Source organism: Nicotiana sylvestris, chromosome 9 (genome assembly GCF_000393655.2).
Source record: "Nicotiana sylvestris chromosome 9, ASM39365v2, whole genome shotgun sequence".
NCBI lineage: Eukaryota > Viridiplantae > Streptophyta > Magnoliopsida > Solanales > Solanaceae > Nicotiana > Nicotiana sylvestris.
The window spans coordinates 169743381-169765848 of NC_091065.1; the positions used below are offsets into that span (position 1 = coordinate 169743381).

The window sequence follows — 22468 nt, forward strand, 5'->3', positions numbered from 1 at the left end:
AGGTATTCTATAGATAATGAATTTATTACATTTGATCGAAGTATATTTTTTACAGTTTGAAGCTTTACATATTTTATTTTCTTTGTTATGTTTTTGAATGATTTTTCAAAAAGACTCGAGGCAGCTCAAAAAGAATTTGGTGAGCTTATGCAGCTATATCAAAAAGGAGGAATACATTTATTCACACTTGTTGGCTCACAGACAGGTGTGAAATGTGTTGGTATTATTTTATAAAATTTAGTCAGTATTATTTATTATTTATTTTATTTTTTTAGCATGAAGATACAAGCATATCTGAAGGTAAAGGAAATGGATCTGTTGTGATACAAACACCATCTGTGTCTCAACACTTAGACCAGGTAGTTATTTTCTGCAATTCGAATACAAGCTGTTTTTTTTTTGCCTAATGTGTGTTTTGTATCAGTTTTATTTATGTTTATATTTTCCTTGCTTTTGCAGATATCATCTGATGCATCACAACTTCTTCCAAATCCTAAGAGAACGAAGATTTCCAGTTCTCCTATGTGTGACACCAGTGATATCCCCAACTTCAATTTATGTTCATTTTCACTTGGTAGTACACAAGGGACTGATTCAGAAGGTAATTCTGCTATTGTTGTTGTTGTTCGTGAAGAGAGACAAAAACGTCGTGAACAACAGGGAGTTGGTCAAGTATATACCACTATGGCTGTGGTTTCTCCCCCTACTGGTGAACATCAGCAGTTAGTTGTGATGGAACAGCAGGAAGAGCAAGCAAAATGAAAACCAGAAAAAAGGGAAAAGGATTTGTATGGAGAGTATTTGGTTGAGATCTCCTTACGCAGTTCATAAACGAAAGGAAAGGGGGCAAGATTGGAAAGTAGGAAAGAATATACGAAGGTGTCCCTTCCATTATGTTAATCAAGACAGTGGATTGATGCAAAGATTTACAGAGTGGTTAGAGATGGATGCCAGTGAATATGATTCCAATCCATTCAGATTAGCTGGAATTGATATTCGAAAATCATTCTTTACCTAGCTTATGGATCCTAACTCTGATCTTGCGGATGAAGTAAGTTATTAAGTTTGTTTTTTGAATTGGTTTTCAACTGTATTTCCCAAAACTTTAGCTTATTTTTTATAGTAAAGTTTTTGTACTGTAATTTGGAAAACTTCAGCTTTATTCATACTAAAATGCTGAAGTTTTTAGCTTATCTGCTAACACTTCAGCCTAACCGTGCTGAAGTTTTTGACATGCATTCTCTAGTTTTTTTCAAAACTTTTAAATCAAACATGCTGAAGTTTTTTAGATTATTTTCTAACACTTCAAACTAAATATGTTTACGTTTTTGTCATGCTGTTTATAGTTTTTTCACATGTTATCATTTGTTGTTGTTCATTTGCAGCATATGGATGTGGGCATATATTACTTGCGCAAAAAATATTGCTATCACCTTCAAGCTTATCCAAAATCAAGATTTGCAGTAACTGCTTTAATTTTTGATCAGTATATGACTAATTTGGCTGGTATTCATCCTTCAGAAGAACAGATTGATACAATTAGAAAAAGGAAGCAAAAGAGAACGGAGGATCAAAAAAAGAGCAAATCAAAGAGAAAGAAGATATCCAAACAACAGGCTCAAGAAGAAGAAGAAGAAGATGAAGCGGTTATTCGGCCACTTATGGACTTTAGTTGGTTTGAGGAAGAATCAACGAATGAAAAGGTGGCCAACTACGTAAAAGGCCTCGACCTTTCCTGTGGTATCTCATGGGCATCTGCCAGAAAAGTATTCTTTCCATTTCGACTTAAGCCAATGACGAGCCAGAGATCTACGTACTACTTTTTTAGAATTCTGGACTTTAAAGATAAATTATATATCTGTATGATTCCATGGGCAGTGTAACATATGAGCGTGCGGTTGAACATGTCAGAAATTATGCCTGGTTGATCCCACGCTGTCTCAAATGCTTGGAATTTAGGGCACACAATAAATTTTATGGGGATAATCCTGTGGAAAAATTTCAAATTAAGTGGATGAGTTCACCGCATCAGAATAACAAGTACGTGTTTCGCATATGTTTTACCATGCATCTTATGTTTATTATTTTTTGCCCTTGTGTTAACTATTTTTCATGTTCTTTTTGTAGTGTTGATTGTGGTGTATTTTCTCTTCAGTTAATTGATATGCGGTTGAATAAAGAAGATGTCTTCAATTTTGATCAAAGTCAGTCATTGACCTTCAGGAGAGAATTGACTGCCAATCTTTGGGCTCATGGAAAGTGGAAAAAAGATAGCGGCTATGAAACTCCAGAAGAACAACAAGGACATGATTATGGAGATTTTGAAGAGACTGTGTATGAATTTTTTGATTAGAGGATTGGTTGCACGTAATTTGTATTTTGTGAATATACATTAAGTATTTTTTTTATTTCACTTTTGTTCGTACAAATATGTTTATGTCTTTTATTATGAATTTCAAGTACATTTTTGTTGAAAAAACTTAAGCATGAAGTAAATGACTTCTGCTTTTTAAGCTGAAGTTTTGGTTAAAAGTCATAACAAAAGTGTCGACTGAAGGACAAAAATTTTCGCTTATCAAATGCTGATGTTTTTAGAAATACACTAAAAAACCTCAGCATGTTGAGCTGAAGTTTTTTTGAAAAAGCTGTACGAAAAAACTATTGAATCCAACAAAAAAACTTCAGCTTAAGGGAGTTGAATTAGAAATACACTAAATAAGTTTAGCATATTGGGCTGAAGTTTTTAAAAAAAGCTGTACGACAAAAACTATTGAATCCAATACAAAAACTTCAGCTTTATCCAGCGCTGAAGTTTTTAGAAATACACTAAACAACTTCAACACATTGGGCTGAAGTGTTTTGAAAAAGCTGTACGACAAAAACTATTGAATCCAATACAAAAACTTCAGCTTTATCCAGCGCTAAAGTTTTTAGAAATACACTAAACAACTTCAGCACATTGGGCTGCGTAAGTTATTTGAAAAAGCTTTACAACAAAAAATATCGAGTCCAGGATAAAAACTTCAGCTTATCAAGTGCTGAAGGTTTTAGAAATGAACTAAATAACTTCAACATATGAAGCTGAAGTTATTTGAAAAAGTTTTACGACAAAAACTATCGAGTCCATGAGAAAAACTTTAGCTCATCAAGTGTTGAAGTTGTTAGAAATGAACTAACTTCAGCACATTGAGCTGAAGTTGTTGAAAAAGCATTTACAACAAAGCTATTGAATACACGATGAAAAACTTCAGCTTATTATGTGCTGAAGTTTTATAAATGAACTAAATTACTTCAGCACATTGGGCTGAAGTTTTTGAAAAAGCTTATGACAAAAACTTCAGCATGTTTTGGTATTTTTTTAAGTTGATACTTATCTTTTTTGCATTTACTATCTGCTTTTTGTCTTTTGTCACCTACTTCATCTTTTATTTAAATTTGTTTGACCCATATAGTAAATGATCCGAAAAGTTATTTTTCAGGCTGAAGTTATTTTTTTACTATAGAAAAACTGTGTGCTTATTAGGGCTGAAGTTACATTTCTTTTTGCATTTACCACATACTTGTTTTATCACCTACTTATCTTGTTTCATTCAATTTCTCTGAAGGTAAAACAGTAAAAACACCTGAAAAATTACTTTTACATTTATAGATATTAAATTGATTAGGTGAGCTCTTTGTCTATATTAACAATCTCTTCACTTGAAAATTTCATAGTCATTCATAGACTTCCATCATATTTCTTTAAATTTATATTCATCCTTAGTCTTTTAGCTTTTGTTAAAGAAAGAATGTCTGGTGGAAGCGGAAGTAGGAAGCCTAATTTTGATGAAATCATGCAGAAGTGGGAGACTTTGAAGTGTGAGTGGTACAATAACAAACCGATGGCTAATCTTATGCTTTTGTGGGATCAAATAAAGGCTGATTGGGAGAGAATCAGGCCACAGTTCTTTGCCAATGAATCATTCCAGAACAGGCTTAACCTGGAACGTAGTTGTGGAGGTTATTCAACCTCGTTCGACAAGGTTGTGCAGCAGTTTGATAGTTTTCAGTTTCCCAGCTGGAACGACTATTCCAAGCTGCAAAACAACCTGAAGACTCTTCTTTCTCTTATGGACAGAGTAATCGTCGAACAAAGTCAGCTGCGTGATGAATTTGACAAGTTGAAGATTGATCTCCTTGGATTCAGTGGTCTTTTGCCCGACTACCCTATAGTTATCTCCGATACTGATGATGATGAGATATTTAGAGAAATTGAGGAGTACTGTGATGATGATGGTGGTGGTGGTGATGATTGTTAGTGTTTGTAATCCCTTTTTATGTTTTAATGTTGTATTTTTTTGTTTACTTTAGCCCAAAGAGCTGAAGTTTTTAAGTTCATTTTGTATAACTTCAACCCTGAGAGTTGATGTTTTTGTTTGTACTTTGTATGCTGTTCTCATCTCTTTTTGTATCAATGTAATTCTCATCCTCTTTCTTCTTAGCTTTCTATTGCATTATCCTTGTTATTTGTTGGTATTTGCTTTATACCTCTTAGTTGGTTTTTATGTTTAGTTTTTGTAATTCTTTTTTATATTTTTATGCTGTGCTTTTTTGTTTACTTCAGCTTAGAGATGCTGAAGATTTTGTTTGTACATGCCTTTCTTTTGTGTGCTGTACGCGTATGTGTGTGTGTGTGTGTGTGTATGTGTGTGTGTGTGTTTGTCTTTTTGAATATGGATGAGGTGCTGAAGAAGACAAGCAAGTTGTTCTGTTATGCCCAACTTGTTTACATCGACTGCATTTGGTAGACTTGAATGGTACTGATTCAGTCACAGGTATATGCCTCTTCTTTTGTCTTCTTCCTTGTAAAATCTCTACATCGGGAGGTTTTGTGATCTCAGATTGTACATTTTGTGGTATATCCCATGATTTTGGATCTCCCACGGTATTCACATGTCCTTTATATGTTTTCAACCATATTTTCTGTGAATACCAATTTGAGCAGTAATCAGATTTCTACAGATATCTCTTATTAATAGCAGCAATTGCATGTGGACAGGGCAATTCATCAAGTTGGAATTCCAGGCAGTCACAAGTTCTCTTCTTTAAGTCCACAATGAATTCGATTCCTTCACTATTTATTCTGAACAACATTGAATTAAGGTTGAACACCTAACAAGGAATAAAAAATTAAGACAAACTATATTAGTGTATTGTTGCTTCAAAAAGAAAAAGTATGAATTTTTTTAAATGTAAGCAGTAAATCACTGCAACAGATATAAAAAGCTGAAATTAATAAATATACTCACAAACATTTTACAAGCCAAGTCCATCTTCTTAGTCATCTCTTCTTCTTCCCATATTGATACACTATGAAAAGTTTCATTTGCCTTTTTTCTCCGTTCGTAAAACCACTCTCCTAACTTTTCTTGTATGAAATCTAACATTCTTAAAATAGGCATTTCTCTTCCTTTTAGTAAAACGAAATTCATTGATTCTACCATGTTTGTTGTTAGCATATCATAACGTCGCCGTGGGAACCACGATCGAGCCCATCTCTCTGGAGGCTCTTCCATTATGTAATTGTATGTTTTCTTGTCAATACTTTTGAGTTGGTACATTAACTGATTAAGATCTTCACGTTTGTATGACCTTGCAACACTTTGAAAAAGATTTATTACCGTGGCTTTTGCATGTCTTTGCTTTAAATTTTTCTCAAAGTGATAGAGGCAGATACCATAGTGAGCTTCAGGAAAAACTTTTCTAATCCCATTTGCAATCGATTGGTTTCTATCTGACAAGAAAACCAATTTACGATGGACTTGAATTGCTTTTCTCATTTCCTCGAAGAACCAAATGTATGCCTCATTGTTTTCTGATTCTGCTACACCAAAATATAGAGGAAAGATTTGATTGTTTGCATCCTTTGATACAACAACAAATAGAACACCACGATATTTGAACTTTAAAAACATTGCATCTACAACAATAACGGGTCCACAGTAGGACCAACCAGCTACTGATGCCGCAGGAGCAAAGAACATGTAAGCAAATCTGTACAGTGAAACACAAAAAAATAAATCATAAGGTGTGAAGTTTTTCAAATAGGAACATTTGAAACTTTAGGCTGATGGTTACCTATTCTGCGCATCTCTTTTTATGCTTGTGTACGTTCCTGGGTTTTTGCACACCATCATGTGTAGGTATGAAGGAAGAATCTGGTAGTTCTCTTCAGGTGACCCACTTATGCAAGCAACAACTTTTTGAATAGCACGACATGCCTTGTGATAACTAATGTCAATTCCAAATTTCTTTTTCATTTCATTTTCTACAAAGGATGGTGTAACCTCTATCTTTTTGTCTCGAACATGTTCTATAATTTGTTCACTTATAAAATTTGATGTAGCATGCTTCTGATCTGATTTTCTTGTATCAACCGAGCATTCATAGATGTTATAATATTTTATCACCCTGAATAGTGTGGAATTTTTTATTCTGGTAGCACGTACATTCCAACCACATTTGTCCACGATGCATTTCAGCTCGTATCTCTTTGAACATGATCTAACATCAGTGAATTCAACTTTCTAGTTTATCTCCAAGCTGCAGAAAAATTTAGTCATGTTTTGTTTGTTCTCAAAAATTGATCCAACTCTTACTTTCTCAGGCAGCGCATCGTGCCTAAGTATTTTACATGGTGGAGATTCTTTCAGCTGTTTCCTCACCCTTTTTCTTGATTTTTGAGAAACACAAGAACTTTCAGCAATTTCTTCAATTCTATCTGATGTTATCGGTATATTCTCCATGTTTACTTCATCTTCATTGTTGCTTATCATTGCAGAAGGTAACAAAAAAGTTTGTTGGATTGTGTGTTGGTTGTCAATTTGCATTATTAGCTGTCCTTCTTCTTCTTGGTCATCGACAAACTGGTTTGAATTTATTGGAGGAGGGGGTAATTGTTGTAGCATTATATATTCTGAAGCAGCTGTAGTGTTAGAAGGTCGTAGCTCGTTGTCTACTTCCATTATTAGCTGTCCTACTTCATGTTCAAAAGGTTCTGAATCTATCGCATATGCAAGGGATTGTTTGAATGCTGCAGATTCTGAAGGTTGTATTTTTTCGATGATGAAATGACAATTCTTGTAGGGTGAATCAGTTGTAAGCAAATGTATACATGTACTGAGTTCTTCATCTGAAGTTACAACCATTCCTTTGCTTGTATTTAGTTTGATACCAAACCATACTTTTAGTGCATATCTGGTTGAATCAATATTTGCAACTTCACTAATTTTCTTCAGGAAAGTATTGAATGATATGTGCTTATTAAGTAGAACAAGTTTTGTATCATGATCCAAGTATTTGAAATCAGGAGTCCAACTCCCATTGAAAGTTATAACAATGCAAATCGAACCCATCCTGCAGATTCATTTTTAGTGGAAAGTATTAGGAAAATGAACAGAAGAACTTTTAGGTTGTTTGTGCTGAAGTTTTTACAAATGAACTAAATCACTTAGGTATCTTCTGCTGAAATTTTTTGGAAAAAGATGTATGACATAATTAATGAATGCTGCATAGAAAACTTTAGCTTATTAAGTGCAGAAGTTTTTAGAAATAAGCTTAATAACTTCAGCATATTAGCTGAAGTTTTTTTGAAAAAGCTAGATGACAGGGATTCATGAATGCAGGGACAACAACTTCAGCTCTTAAGTGCTGAAGATTTTAGAAACATACTAAATAGCTTCAGCAGAAGGAAAATAGACAGTGCAGGAGGAAAACTTCAGCTCCTCTTGTTGAAGTTTTTAAATATTAACTAAAAAACTTCAGCACTTATGCCGAAGTTTTTTGTGCATTATGAAATTTTAATTGACGTTTCATTCTTTTGGTATGAAGCTTTTCCAAAAATGATAATAAAATACATAGTGCAGGAGAAAAACTTCAGCTCCATTAGACGAAGTTTTTACAGATTAACTAAAAAACTTCAGCACCCGTGCCAAAGTTTTTTGTGCAATATGAAATTTTAATTGATGTTTTATTTTTTTTACGCAGTGTAATAGGAAAACTTCAGCTTTTAAATAATAACAAAAAAACTTCAGCACCTATGCCGAAGTTTTTTGTGCATACGTGTTTTAAATATTAAAACACTCATATAATATTTTAATATAATTTTTTAGCATATTTGTCGGATTAGAATGTTAGAATTCATCGTCAAACAGATTTAGAATGCAAATTCATCATATCAGTGAAGCTCGTCAAACAACTTCAATCATCAATCAGAAAACATATAATTCAAAAACTATTTTGAATTCTGGAGACGAATTTGAATACTTACAATGTATTTGAATTTGAATTTGGAATTTGAATCTGGTTGCGAGAGGCGATCTCAGGAGAGACGGACTGATGAAGGAGATACGGAGGAGATCTGGAAGTTGAATTTGGGTATGTTTGATGCAACTTTTATATGTTTTGGGAGGGATATAATGGTCATATTATTACGAATTTTTTGTTAGTTGGTTACGAAATCAATAGTTTTTAAAAATAGGGTATAAGTTAAATGGTGACATAAAAATAGGGTACGGCTGCAAATGTGCTTATCCATTTTTTTACCCATTAAGCTAATTACATTTCTACCCATTATAGCTTTTGTGGGTAATTGCCTCTGAGTCTTTTCTTTTTTCCTTCTGTTTTTCTTTTCTCCTTTTTTTTCTTCTTTTTCTCTTTATTTTTCCTTTTTCTCCTTTTCTGTTCATTTTTTTTTACCAAAATGATATTATATTTTTATTATTATTTTACCATAATTTAATTCCACACTTAATTTTGGCTCCTTTCTTTTTCGTGTTTTTATTTTTCTTTTACTTTCATTTTGTTAATTTTCTTTATTTCTTGTTTGTTTTCTAATTTTATTTAACTCTTTTTTCTTTATTTTCTTTTTTCCTCCATAATTTAATTACATTTAATTTTTTTCTCTTTTATTATTCTTATTTTTTATACAGTAAAAGTTACAACTTATATAGTAAACATTCGTTCACCTTTTTTAAAAAATACAACTACTATAGTATAACTTTTGTCTTTCTTTTCTCATTTTCTCTCTAGTTATTAGAACAAGTTATACGTAATAATTGTTTTCTCTTCTCTTTTTTTGCTTTCAGCTTTTTTTCTTTTTTCTTTTCTTTTCTAATTTCATGTATTATTATTTCAAATAATTTTTTATTTCATTTTTTTTCATAATCTAAATCTACACATCTTTTTGGCTCCTTTATTTTTATTCTTTTTTATTTTTTCTCTTTTCTTGTTTACTATAAAAAAGATAACTGATTTCTTTATTTTTGTTTTTTCTATATTAATTATCAAAAAATAACTTATTGTAGCATATAGTACACCAACAATAATATATTAAGGGATTTTTACCTATCTATACCATATATCAAAACTTATTACCCTCAATGTTTAAGGTTTGTGTTTATTACATTTAAGCATAACAAATTACCATTTCTATACCATAATTCAAATTAGGGATATAATTAAGGGTTCATTTTTATTAGGCATAATTATAGGACTGTATCTTCACGTTATTTGGTTTACCCGCCCCTCTCTCCTCCCACCCCCCACACCCCCTACGATTTACCTTCAGTTCCCCACCCCCACGATTTACCTTCAGTTTTTCCTCCATTCTCGTACAATCTCTTCTCACCCACAATTACCATCACTTTCTTCTCCACTTAATTACCTTCAGTTGATAGTATCCCCCACGATTTGAATTCACTTCCATCTTTGTCTTCAACTCCTAAATCATGAAAAAAACCAACACTCCCCAAAAAAATCATCAAAAGCTATATTAGCTGATATTCCAACCTTTGATTTGGGTGTTTTAACACCAAAATCACCACCAAAAAACCCACAAACGACGCATGCAAGTGAACAAACTACTGGTATTTCATCTCCTAGACAAATTCGTGCGGAAATGAGAAGCAAGCATTTGCACGATGTTGATGTTGGTGGAGTTGATAAACTAGTCGACAATCAACTGAAACGCAAGGGGAAAGAGTTGAGTGTAGATGACGATTTTGTAGATGATTCTCCCAAAGTTCAATCTGTGAAAAAACACAAGGTCTCTCCTTCTTCATCAAAACCAAAGAAGAAGAAACCCTCAAAAAAAGTACCAAAATTGGTTAAGGAAAAAATTTCAATAAAGGTAAACACTATTTATGTTTCCTCACTGTTTTGTAGTTTGATTTTGGTTGTAAAAATCTGTTGTTCAAGTGTTAATTTAGTGTTCAAGTGTTTTTTGGCTAAATGTGGTATTGTCCTAATTTTGTAGATTATTTTTCACAATTTTGTAGGTTTAATGGAACTGTGATTATTAGACAGTGTATACTGTAGTTAGTTTGTAGTTGATTTGTAGTCTGACCGTTAAATTGTAGAGATGCTATTTTTCATTGCAACCTGTATTGCTGCTACATTTAACTTCATTCTAAATACAATTTATCTACATGTTGTGAGTTAATTGAAGTAACTGTTACATTCTGTAGATAATGTTTACAAGTGCATTGTTCTTCTTTGATTGTTCAAGTGTATTTTGGTAAAATGTGGTGTTGTCCTAATTTTGTAGATTCTTTGTCTCAATTTTGTAGTCTAATTGGAACTGTGACTCTTAGACAGTGTATAAATGTAGTTAGTTTGTAGTTGATGTGTAGTCTGATGGTTAAATTGTAGATATGTTATTTTTTATTGTAGTCTGTATAGCTCATATATTTAACTTCATTCTAACTACAGTTAATCTACATTTATGTGACATACTTGAAGTAACTGTTACATCCTGTAGATTCTTTGTTTCAATTTTGTAGTTTAATTGGAACTGTGACTCTTAGACAATGTATAAATGTAGTTAGTTTGTCGTTGATGTGTAGTCAGATGGTTAAATTGTAGATATGTTATTTTTTATTGTAGCCTGTATAGCTCATATATTTAACTTTATTCTAACTACAGTTAATCTACATTTATGTGACATACTTGAAGTAACTGTTACATTCTGTAGATAATGTTTACACGTGCATTGTTCTTCTGTTATTGTTTTGTAGTTATAGGTGTGGGTAGGCTATTCTTCTTCTAGTTATATTTTGTATTTGTCATGTAGTTATATGTAGATTACTGTTTCCTTTTTATGCAAACTACTAATGTTCATTAATTTTATATTTTCTACAGAATGGACCTTACTTTGCACAACAAAATGTTGATTATGGTGTGCTTAGATTCCACAGTTTGTGTGATCCTAGCATACCTAGCCAGATACAAGCTTTACTCTCTCCGAATGCTTTAAGGGTTTTCAGAAAAACTTGTTTTGGTTACTTATTAGGTCTCCCCAAAATCTGTATGCAAAACCAAACACTTCATCTTCTGATGAAGTATGAATTGACAAAGTCTACTGACTCATATTTTTCAGTACTATTTAAGGGTGAAAAATTGAATTTTTCCTTGAGAGAATTTGGGTTGATAACTGGTCTTAATTGTGTGAATAAGTTTTCAGACTATGGTTACACTTCCACCTATGTTAGCCCTTTAATGAATACATATTTTCCGAACAAAGAAAGGGTTGAGAAATGGCATTTGAAAAAAGTAGTGACTAATAAAGCATGGGCAAACGATGTGGATGCGGTGAAGTTGTGCATTCTTTATATGTTGGAATTTTTTGTTTGTCCTTCTGATAAAGACCATGTGACTTTCATAGACAAGTTTATGTTCTTTCTAATAGAGTCTGGTAATTTTGAGTCATACCCATGGGGTATCAAATCCTTCAAGCAGGTTATTGAATCTGTCCGACATCGTCTTAATCCCCATGTACATTCTTATCTGATACGGGGATGCTCATTAGCCTTGCAAGTGTGGCTATATGAGTGTTGCTCGTCCGTCAGCACCGAGCTTGCTACGAGATGTTCTGAATCTATACCTCGCATTTTAAGATGGTCAGCTACAAAGGGGCAGATTTGGTTAACTGCAATTGAAGAGAAGATGATCAAGCCTGAGTGGATCAAGGTATTTTTTTCCACTTTTGTATGATGCTACAATTACATTCATAATAACTACATTGAATCTACATTTTTTTTGTCACTTGAATTAACTGTTATTTTCATCATTCAGTTCACAAACATGATTGAATCTGGAGAAGAGCTTGGAGTGCTTAATCTGCCAGACAAGATTCAATATGAAGATGAACATGGTGCTCAACCATCACATGTTCCAACTGCTGCTTCTCCATCATTTGAACCCAAATATACAGATTGTCAAGAGGACATTGAATCTGTCAGTAGCAAGCTCATGAAGTTGGAAAAGGGGATTGTGCAGGTATTATGAATAACTACAATATATTGACATAATTTGCTACATTTTGACTTCATTACATAACAATTATAGTATGTTATACATTGTAGTTAATTTGTGGTATAAATCTATAACAATTATAGTTTGTTGAATTGTAGTGTAACTGTAGCAGTTAGAATAAGATTACCAACTAATTATATATTTAATTTTTAGGTTGATGTAAAGTTAGATTCCTATAGGAAGGATGTTTTTGAGGAACTCTCAAGCCTTCGAGAGTTCATAGATCAATCTTTGAAGGGTGTTATGAATGTGATAAACAAAAGGTTTGATTTGGATGAGTCAAAGATAAGAATTTACATATAATTTTGTACTAAGACTAATTAAGACATATGAATAAAGTAGTCTCAAATATTCCCCAAAATTGTAGTTTGCTAGTAGTTCAACAAAAAATAATTACCAACATCAAGGAGATAACAACCAGCAATTCCAGTTCAATGCTGGTGATCAACTGCATGGAAGCACAAGCAATACAGGTATCTACAAAATTCCTGCATACATATCTACAAATTTCAAGACAGCATTATTAAATTATACTAATCATTTTTTTACTATGTGTTGCAGCTACAATTTCTCCAGAACATTTTCAACCACATGTTGACTTATATCCTGACTTCCAAGAAGCAGCTGAGGCATATAAAGCAGGTACAGAACCATTCCTTCATTACAATAAGGTTTTTATGCAAAATTTTAATAATTTACACCTTAACTACATATTCCTACATATATCTACAATTCTCATTCCCAATTATTCATTCAAGCTGATGTTTCACCAGAACATCTACAAGGAAATATTGAGGAAGAACCAGTAATTGATGAAGTGGCTGAGCCACAACAAGCAGGTAATATATTCTCTATAACTCCATAATACTGTTCATATCTACTTTGATCTACACTTATCTACAGAAGGTGAAGTTCCACAGTCACCAATTCACGGTGTGACTGTGACTGAAGTTGTTCCTGAAGGCATTGATAAAAAAGTTGTTCCTGAAGGCATTGAAAACAAAGGTTTGACATTGGATGACTTTGAGCTGCCAGAAAACTTATCACAGTTGGTCATGTATGGCGAGCCCATACGAGATGAATCAACCCCTGTTCATCCCGGTAGAACAAGGCAACCGGGAAAACATGCACGATCACCTTTCACATCTTTGTATAGTTCTGGAGGTAGCACATCTGTTGGACCTAAATTTTTTTACCTCAAGCACCCCTTCACAAGTGTCATAGGTGAAAATGTAGATCCTGAATTGACAGAATAGTTCACCAACTGGTTATACATTCGTAGTGATAAAGTATCTAGGAGGTATGAATGCTTCATTTTACACTGTCTGTTCACCATTTTTATACTTTAAAATTGTAATTCATTTTGTAAATTTTTTGTATTTGATCATCTTTTTTTTGTTATTACAGGAGGAAATATTACTTTTCCAAGAAGGATAACCAAATCAAGCCTTGGTTGGATTTTGGTTGTGAAAAGATTGATAAGAAGGACTGGTTTTATGACCTTGCTCACCCCGGACAAGTCATCAATAACACAGTAAGTATAAAGAACATAATCATTCACAATATCTGTTTTGTCTTCAGCTGTGTAGTGTAATTGTAGTTTATTTTTCAGCTATGATGTGTAATTGTAGTAATATTGTAGACAACATATATATGTTACTATATTTATGTCTCAGCTGTGAAATTTTGCTTTTTATGGACCTTATGTATCATATGTGATGATGATTGTATGTACAAACTGGAATTTTGGTACTTTTGACTGACTTGGAATCTCCGTGTACCACAACTGTAGTTACCTTGTAGTAATATTGTAGAGCTTGTGATTGTGCCTATTAATATTAACTGTAGGTTGAACTTGCTGATTTTTGGGAGCTTAAGTTAGGTGGTATGTTTCATTTGTTCCTCTGTATAGTGAATAAATGTAGACAGTGCATAAATATAGTTAATGTGTAGTTGTTTTGTAGTCTGATGGGTCAATTGTACATATAGTACTTGTTCACTATGGTTCATACAAACTACAATTAAATTACATTTTGTGAGGAACTTGGACTAACTGTTATATTTCTGTAGTTATAGTGTAGCTAATTTGCAGCAATCTGTTAGAGTTTTTAATAAATTCAAATTGTAGTTAATCTGTAGCTGTCTTGTAGACAAGTGTGGTTACACCGTACCTTATTGTATATGTTTATTCTATTTTGGCAGCACATTGATGTTATTATGTATTATCTGCGAAAAAGAGGCAAATATGGCCCCAACAATAATACTAGGTTCACAACCACGGATTGCTTGTTCAAGACAAAGATTGAAAGAATCTATGACAAGTTCATAAGTTCTCCACCGGAACAAAGGTATTCGGTTGTTAAACCCGAGGATGATGTTGGAGAATATATTCTTGGGTACAGAATTCTTGCTAATGTTGCCTGGGATCTTGTTGACTATGTGCTCATGCCTGTGAACCTTGTAGAGAACTTCCATTGGTTGTTGCTAGTTTTTGACATAAAGGACAGACAACTTTATGTTTATGATTCCATGGTGAGAGCAAACCGTCATAAAACAGTAGAGACATTGGTTGACAAGTTTTCAATCATTATCCCTCTGTATTTGTCATGCACTGGTTTCTATGGTAAACGTAAAGACATTAACTTCAAGAGCACAAAGGCATACATCGAAAAACCAGTTACGGACCCTCTCGACATACAATGGATGGTTGCTGAGATTCCACAACAAAAGGAAGGCTCAGTGTAAAAAAATAATCTCCCTTTCTATATGTTTAATTTTTTTATTTTAATCATTTGTTATATAATGAAAAATTCTCATCTTATGCAGCGATTGTGGTGTATTTGTGGCTGCATTTGCGGAGTATGTTAGCCTTGGAGATTTGGCAATCCCAAAGGAAGATCTTTCTGATATTGACCAACACCGTAGACGCTATGGAGCTCTACTGTGGGACTATGCAACAAAGAAGCAAGAAGATGGGTCAATCAGTGAGAGTGAGGTTACTGGCAGGCTAGCAAGGAGGAAGGGTGCTCCGGCAAAAAACGAGAGGACTAGAGTGCAACGAAAGAAGAAATAGACTATTGTGTTCCTAGTTTGGTCTGTGAAATTTGGTAGTTGAATTGGAAAACAATGTAGGAAATATGTCGTTTTGGTTTTCTACAACACTTTTTGTTGATTACATTATACTCTAGTACTCTGATTACATTTTTACAGCAACAACTTTGTCTTACAATTTGACTTTAATCTTCAAGTTATTTTTATAAATACCTTCAAGTGCCAAGTAATATCTGTATATAACTGTCATTTGTTACACAACAGAAAGATAAAATAAATACAGGAATCATATAAATAATTTAGCCATTTTTTAACAACAAGGTTTATCAAAAAAATTCAATTTATCTACATTTAAACTACGTCAAACTACATTTTAACTACAACTCCTCTACATATGAATAACAGGACTACAGTTCTAACACAGTTAAACTACATATTCACTACAATCTGGATACAATTTACGTTGAATGCATTCTTTATTAATATCAATTTTTTTGTATACAGTAAATATTAAAGTTTAACTATTCTATAAAAAAAAGACAACTTTAGATGCTTGACAGAATACATAAAAATATAAATAGTGCAGATACACAAATTGATGTTTATACTTCTTATTCATCTTCAAAAACATAAACAATTAGACAAGAAAATCCGATAATTTGAGCTCACTAACATTTATTTTGAATAACTATTCTAACTACATGATATTCATTTCTTTTTCGGCGCATTCTTGCAAGTTCTTTTGTTATGCCCTTCACCTCCACAATTACCACATGACACCTTGTATTTCTTTGACTTTATTTCATCAAATGTTTTATATCTTTCCTTGTGAGGTCTCCCTGGCTGCCTTTTATCTCCCGCCGGTGGCTTTACTACCTCATCCAAAATATGTTGTGGCACTTCCCATTTGCCTTCATCAGGAAGAGGATTTACTGGCATTTCATAGGTAAGCAGAAGGCTCTTCCTTGTGTAATACGGAGAGCAATAGTTTTCGTATGTTTCATTCCTATGCCTTAATGCTGCCAAAGCATGCGCACATGGAAGTTCATCAAGTTGGAATTGTCCACAGCTACATTTCTTGTTTTCTAGACACACAATGTACCGCTTCACACCATCTAACACAGTATGTATATGATCTGTTGAAGCCCTCACCTACAATTGAAGACCAAACATAAATAATAATACATCAATCATTAAAATGGATTATCAACAATTTACCTACAAATCAACAACAAATATATTACATCTCATCTACAAACTATTATTACCGACAATTTGACTACAGTTTAACTACAATCTGGAAAAACTGCAGCTAGTACTTTTTTGATTCTACTGCACCAAAAAAAATATCTTACCCTTAGTTTCTGAGATAATGTACTGTTGTCTTCCAATTCTTTGTTGTATTTGTGACCAAGGTACGTGAAAGTACCCTTTGCCTTCGATAACTTTTCTTTTGTCCAATGTTCAAGAAGAGTCCTCATATACTCAAATAGATCAAATATTTGAAGCTCTCTTGCATCTTTTGTTACAGCATTCAACGACTCGGCAATGTTTGACGTCATAGTAAAAGTTCTATTTACCGTTGCATGTACTCTTGACCATCTATGATAGCCAATATCATATAGGTAAGACTTTACACGCAGGTCTACCTCTTCAATCTTCAACATCCTTTCATTAAATTCATCCATAGTGTATGACCGTGCTGTAGCAAAGTACAATTCATGTAATTGTAGATGTCCCTTCTTGAATTTTGACCTTATATTTGTCCATATATGCCACATGCAAGAGTAGTGTGCCAATCCCGGATAGACAACTGATGTTGCCTTCAGTATACTCTCATGCCTATCTGAAACAACACACATTGAAGGTCTTTCACCATATGCCTCCTTGAATTGCTCAAAGAACCACTTCCAAGACGCGTCGTTTTCAGAATCAACCACAGCATATGCCAAGGGAAAAATAGTACCTACATTTTTAAGACATAAAATATGATTAAATAACAACTACAATATATATTGAGAAATATAGACATGCTAACTACATTCTTTTATATAACTACAAAATAACTACAACATAACTACAATTTAACTGTCTACAAAATAAGTACAAAATTATTCCATTATTTACCTGCTGCATCCATGGTGCTTGCTGTCAGCATAATCCCCCTGTAGGCTGACTTTAAGAATGTCCCATCAACCACTACTACCGGCCTACAATGTTGCCAACCATTTATTGATGTACAAAGAGCAACAAATGCGTATAAGAAGCAATCATCTGCTGCCTTCTTCAATTTAACAACAGAACCAGGATAATTCTTCTCAAGAATATAAAAATATTTGGGTAATTTGTTGTAGGAGTCACACGGATTCCCTCTCAAAAACTGTAAAGCTTTTTCCTTTGCTCTCCATGCTTGCATGTAGCTTAGGTTCAGTCCATGTTCGGATAACATGTCAGTTTGTATGTCCTTTGGTGTGTAAACAGTCTTAGGATCACAATACTTTGGAACGACCATGCTACCAAGTACTGCTGCAGTACGTTTGCGCTGTATGAATGTTTCGTCCATTAGGCAGCATGTGTGTTGACGGCTGAAACTTCTTATCTTGAACATTGCCGAATCATTAATTGACGTTGCCTTGAAATGCCATTTACAGCTTTCAGCAACACATATAAGCCAGTAGCTACAAAAGAAATACAATATTTACACAAATTTATGAAAAAACTACAATTAACTACAAATTGACTACAATTTAACTACAATTTATAAAACCCACCTATCTTCAATCATACACTGATTTTGCTGATATATTATCCACAAATAACTACATACCTTCTATGACTGGATCTTTTTACTCTGAACTGGAACTTGTGCATCACTGAATAATTCTTCATTGCAGCAGCTACTGTTTGCTTGTCCTGATAAACTTGTCCTTCTTCAATATATGTTTGCGTAGATTCAGTTATTATTTCACTTTGATATTCCTCTATAGCTGGTGAGGATGGAAATTCAAGTAAGTTTAGGGATCCAGACGAACCTGCAAACAATAAATTCATAAATGTAGTTTCTATGTAGATAATTTTGAAAGCAACATTGCTTTATCCTTTTCAGTACTATGTGAGCTTTGTAGTTTAATTGTAGGTAATTGTAGTAATATTGTAGATAACATAGTAACACCATAACTCTCTGCAATGTCGAATCAAACATACCTGCACTGGTGCTTTCATTGTTGATTGCCAATTCCATATTGAAATCTCTTACGCTTATACATAAAGGATACGAACCTAAGTTTTTATTCTCCTTTTTGGTTTCCATGTAAGCACGAACCCCCATATCATTCCTAATCTCCATTGGAGGACAATTCTCGTTCACAATGTATTTGATTTCTATAATTTTATCCGATGTATCAATCGATAATTGTTCTGCAATTGTAGAACTGAGAATTCCGTAGTTTGCATTATCATCTACCACAATGGCATCAACTTCAAAATCTCTAAATCTGCCATAGTTATCCCAATTACCATTCGATTTCAGCATTATTGGGATTTTTGACATGATTTCGTGTAGTTGATAGGAAAAAAGACGAAGAAGAGATATAGTTTCTACAATTTGAATACTGATATCGACGAAGAGCAATTTTGTACAATTTGAGACGAAGAACAGATATAGTCTCTCTTCAGTAATTGTACAATTTGATTGCGTTTTTTGTGAAATCTCTTTCTGTTGAGGAAGGAGAGAATTACGCAACTGGTGCCTTCATCAGGAATGAAAATCACCTTCATTTCAAAATTGGAATAAAATCCTTGACAGAATCACATCAGATTTGGTGCCTTCATTTTAGGGCTTTTTTAATGGCAAAATCTACCTATTTTTGGATTGGTATATAATTTGTAGTAAAAGTGTGGACTACATGGGTAAATAACAAATTATGAACATTTTTGGTAATAATGTTTGATATATGGTATAGATAGGTAAAAATCCCATATATTAATAGCCGTTTAAGTATCCTATTGCAGTATAGTATGATACCACATGGTATATATCATATACTGTTAGGGTATCATAGAGGACTAGTTCATTTCTTTAACAAAAAAAAAAAAAGCACGCATAAGTCCTCTATGATACTCATATGATATATATCATATATTGACAGAGTATAATAAAGGTCTAAATTTTTTTTCGAGGAACACTCAGTCCTTTATGATCCTAGATAGTATATATCTTATACTGATAGGGTATCATAGAGGTCTTATTCATTTCTTCCAAGAGTATACTCAGTCCTCTATGATACTCTCTCTCTCTCTCTCTCTATATATATATATATATATATATATATATATATATATATATATATATATATATATATATATATATATGATATCATAGAGGGAAGATTAATTTCTAAAAAAAAAAAATACTCCTCAATCCTCACTGACAGAGTATCATAAAGAACTGTTTCATTCTTTAAAAAAATACTTCTCAATCCTCTATGATACTCATATGGAATATATCACACACAAAAATGGTATCATAGATGACTGATTCATTCTTAAAAAATACATGTTGTACTCTATGATACCCATATAGTATATATCATATATTGTTAGGGCATCATAAAGGATTGATTCATTTCTTCAAAAAATAATAATAAAGTTTAAGCTTAAATATATTTTAATTTTTTAACATTTCAACAAATTTACATGTGAAACAAAAAACAAAAAAGTAGATTCGTATTTTAGATATAAATTTTATTTTTATTTACAAAAGAATTTTTTTTTATAAAAGCATATTTAATTTATGTTTTAATAAATAAGCTAGCGATTTTAGTATTTTTTTAATTACTTCTTGTTGTAGTCTAATTATTTATTTTTATATTTTATTAGTCTAAAATATAGTTAAAAGATATATAAGTATACCAACAAGATATATGGTTTGTACTTGTTCCCCCAACTATATATATGTATTTAAATTGTAAATGCAGCAACAAAAAAAAAAACTCTCACTATTAAATAAAACCAAAATGGTATATAAGTATATAAAAAATAAGTAATTTTTAAAACCCAATTTTATGAAAAGGAGTTCTTTAAAATATAAAAAAAAATAGGAAAAAATTTAGCCAGAAACCACTCTAAAAAAATTGTAGAAAAGAACTCATACAAAGTCTTTAGCTTTGCACAATAAAACTTAGATGATTCAACAAATAGCAGTCGAAGTATACTATTACAACATACTATTACAGTATATCGCATATTATTATAGTATACTGTTGCAGTATATTGTTTGCTATAATAGTATACTGTTGTAGTATATCTACATACTCCTACAGTATATTATATACTGCAGCGGTATACTGTTGGGTAACTGTGTTCTTCTTCGATTTTCAGCAGACAAATTCGATCTCAATTACCTCAAATCAGCTTCAAATGCCATCAAATTTCAGTACAAATTTTTAGAAGGTACTCTAAGCAATATTTAATAAAACCCACTTTGAATCAAGCAAGAAATCTTCAATAGAAATTTTAAATTCAAGAGCTTCAAGCCCAACAATGATGGATATTCAAATATACATAAAAATTCAGATATGGGAAGCTTACTCGAAGGTACTATAACCAATACTTTATAACACCCAAGTAGAATCAATTAATAAATCTTTAAAATAAAATTTTAAATTTAGGAGCTTCAAGATCAACAATTGTGAGTCTTTCAACACACAAAAATTAGATCTGAAAATCTTAATATATTAAGTAATCGTATGTGTTACTTAAAATAAAGAAAGACAAAATTATTTAGTTATCGGATTGTAATAGCTACTAAGTAAGCTTGCAAAAATATAGCTAGAGATTTTAACTTTCTGCACTTCAAATGCGAAGGCAAATATTCACCGCAACATGAGCAAAGATAGCTTATTGAATATTGAATGGATTTCATATTTTTCACAAAGAGAAAGCTAAAGGGTTTAATTAAAAGGGGAAATGAACTGTTTGGTACGCTGGGTAAAACAAATTTAAGGGAGAAAACGGAATGGGTAGTTAGGAAATGAATTTGGATTAAATGGGTAAAAATTGTAAATAATTTTTAAATGGTCAAAAATGATGGATAATTAGTTTGTGCCTCATAGACAGGCTGTATAGTTTCCTCAATAAAATAAACGAAGATTTTTTGACATAGTTTGGTTATCCCTTGTGACGATCGAGATGTAGCGGTTAATAGATGTAAAACCATAGTGAGTAAAATATAAGAAGGGGATGAGGTTGTATGGGCGAAAACTTTATTTTATGTGTTTGACCCGATCAATGACAGTAGTGCCTCCAAAGACTGTGATGTGTCAACCTAACTCCAAAAATTTGGGGTCAGATGCGGAGAATAGGTCGTTGCCGAAAGTCGAAATGATTCAACAGAAGACGAGAACGAGAACGAGGACGAGCATCCGCCTTCGGTACGAAGTGACGGCCAATTTTATTATTTAGATTCCCTATAGAATATTCCAACGAATATTCTTTTCTATTGTACTATCTAGGGTTTGAAAGCATATGTGTTTTTATAAATAGAAAGAGATGTAGACCGGGGGGGGGGGAGGGTTGGACTTTTTGTAAAGAACATCATCAACTTTCTCTATGCAAGATTCTTACTTTATTGAATAGAAAAAAAGCTTGACTTTACAATTCTTTCTATTACCCATCTCTCCTAATCCATGAAGAATCGGAATATACAATTGCTTATCATCATCCATCATCGTCAGAAAGCATATCTGAAGATTTCACCTTTGTCGGGTAATCTTTGTATCATTTATTATTTAGAATCCATTTATTATTATTTATTGCTACCTTTTACATTTAAAGGTCTTTATTGCTCCATCATTGCTCCATGATAGTTTTATCTAATATTTCACATTAACTATTCACCCTAAAAATGCTAGATCCATTATTGAATATTAATATTGGATTGGATTAACCCTATTTTATAACAAATCTAATTGTATAAAACCAAGATCTAGTTTTTGGGTCTTACAGTTTGGCGTCGTCTGCGGCGATTTCTTAGTCAAACTATTATTTTTCATTCAGACCTATAATA

General features: G+C 32.7%; 2 protein-coding genes across 2 annotated transcripts; both read right to left on the reverse strand.

The window, feature by feature from the left end:
* Nucleotides 1-4995: 4995 nt before the first annotated feature.
* LOC138878578 (uncharacterized) lies at nucleotides 4996-7187 on the reverse strand. Its single transcript, XM_070158270.1, has 4 exons — nucleotides 6639-7187; nucleotides 6118-6530; nucleotides 5289-6033; nucleotides 4996-5151 (listed from the first exon to the last, which is right to left on the reverse strand). Exons 1-4 carry the CDS (start codon nucleotides 7185-7187, stop codon nucleotides 4996-4998), a joined length of 1863 nt encoding a protein of 620 aa, XP_070014371.1.
* An 8923-nt stretch (nucleotides 7188-16110) lies between these two features.
* LOC138878579 (uncharacterized) lies at nucleotides 16111-16883 on the reverse strand. Its single transcript, XM_070158271.1, has 2 exons — nucleotides 16758-16883; nucleotides 16111-16554 (listed from the first exon to the last, which is right to left on the reverse strand). Exons 1-2 carry the CDS (start codon nucleotides 16881-16883, stop codon nucleotides 16111-16113), a joined length of 570 nt encoding a protein of 189 aa, XP_070014372.1.
* Between the last annotated feature and the right edge of the window lie 5585 nt (nucleotides 16884-22468).

Excerpts from the sequence above, each read along its gene's own strand:
- LOC138878578 (XM_070158270.1), bottom strand. The coding sequence starts at position 7,187 with ATGGTTGTAACTTCAGATGAAGAACTCAGTACATGTATACATTTGCTT. Across the intron at positions 6,034-6,117 it reads AAAAGAGATGCGCAGAATAG|ATTTGCTTACATGTTCTTTG; the intron begins GTAACCATCAGC and ends TTCACTGTACAG. Across the intron at positions 5,152-5,288 it reads ACTTGGCTTGTAAAATGTTT|GTGTTCAACCTTAATTCAAT; the intron begins GTGAGTATATTT and ends ATTCCTTGTTAG.
- LOC138878579 (XM_070158271.1), bottom strand. The coding sequence starts at position 16,883 with ATGAGGACTCTTCTTGAACATTGGACAAAAGAAAAGTTATCGAAGGCA. Across the intron at positions 16,555-16,757 it reads CATTATCTCAGAAACTAAGG|GTGAGGGCTTCAACAGATCA; the intron begins GTAAGATATTTT and ends CTTCAATTGTAG.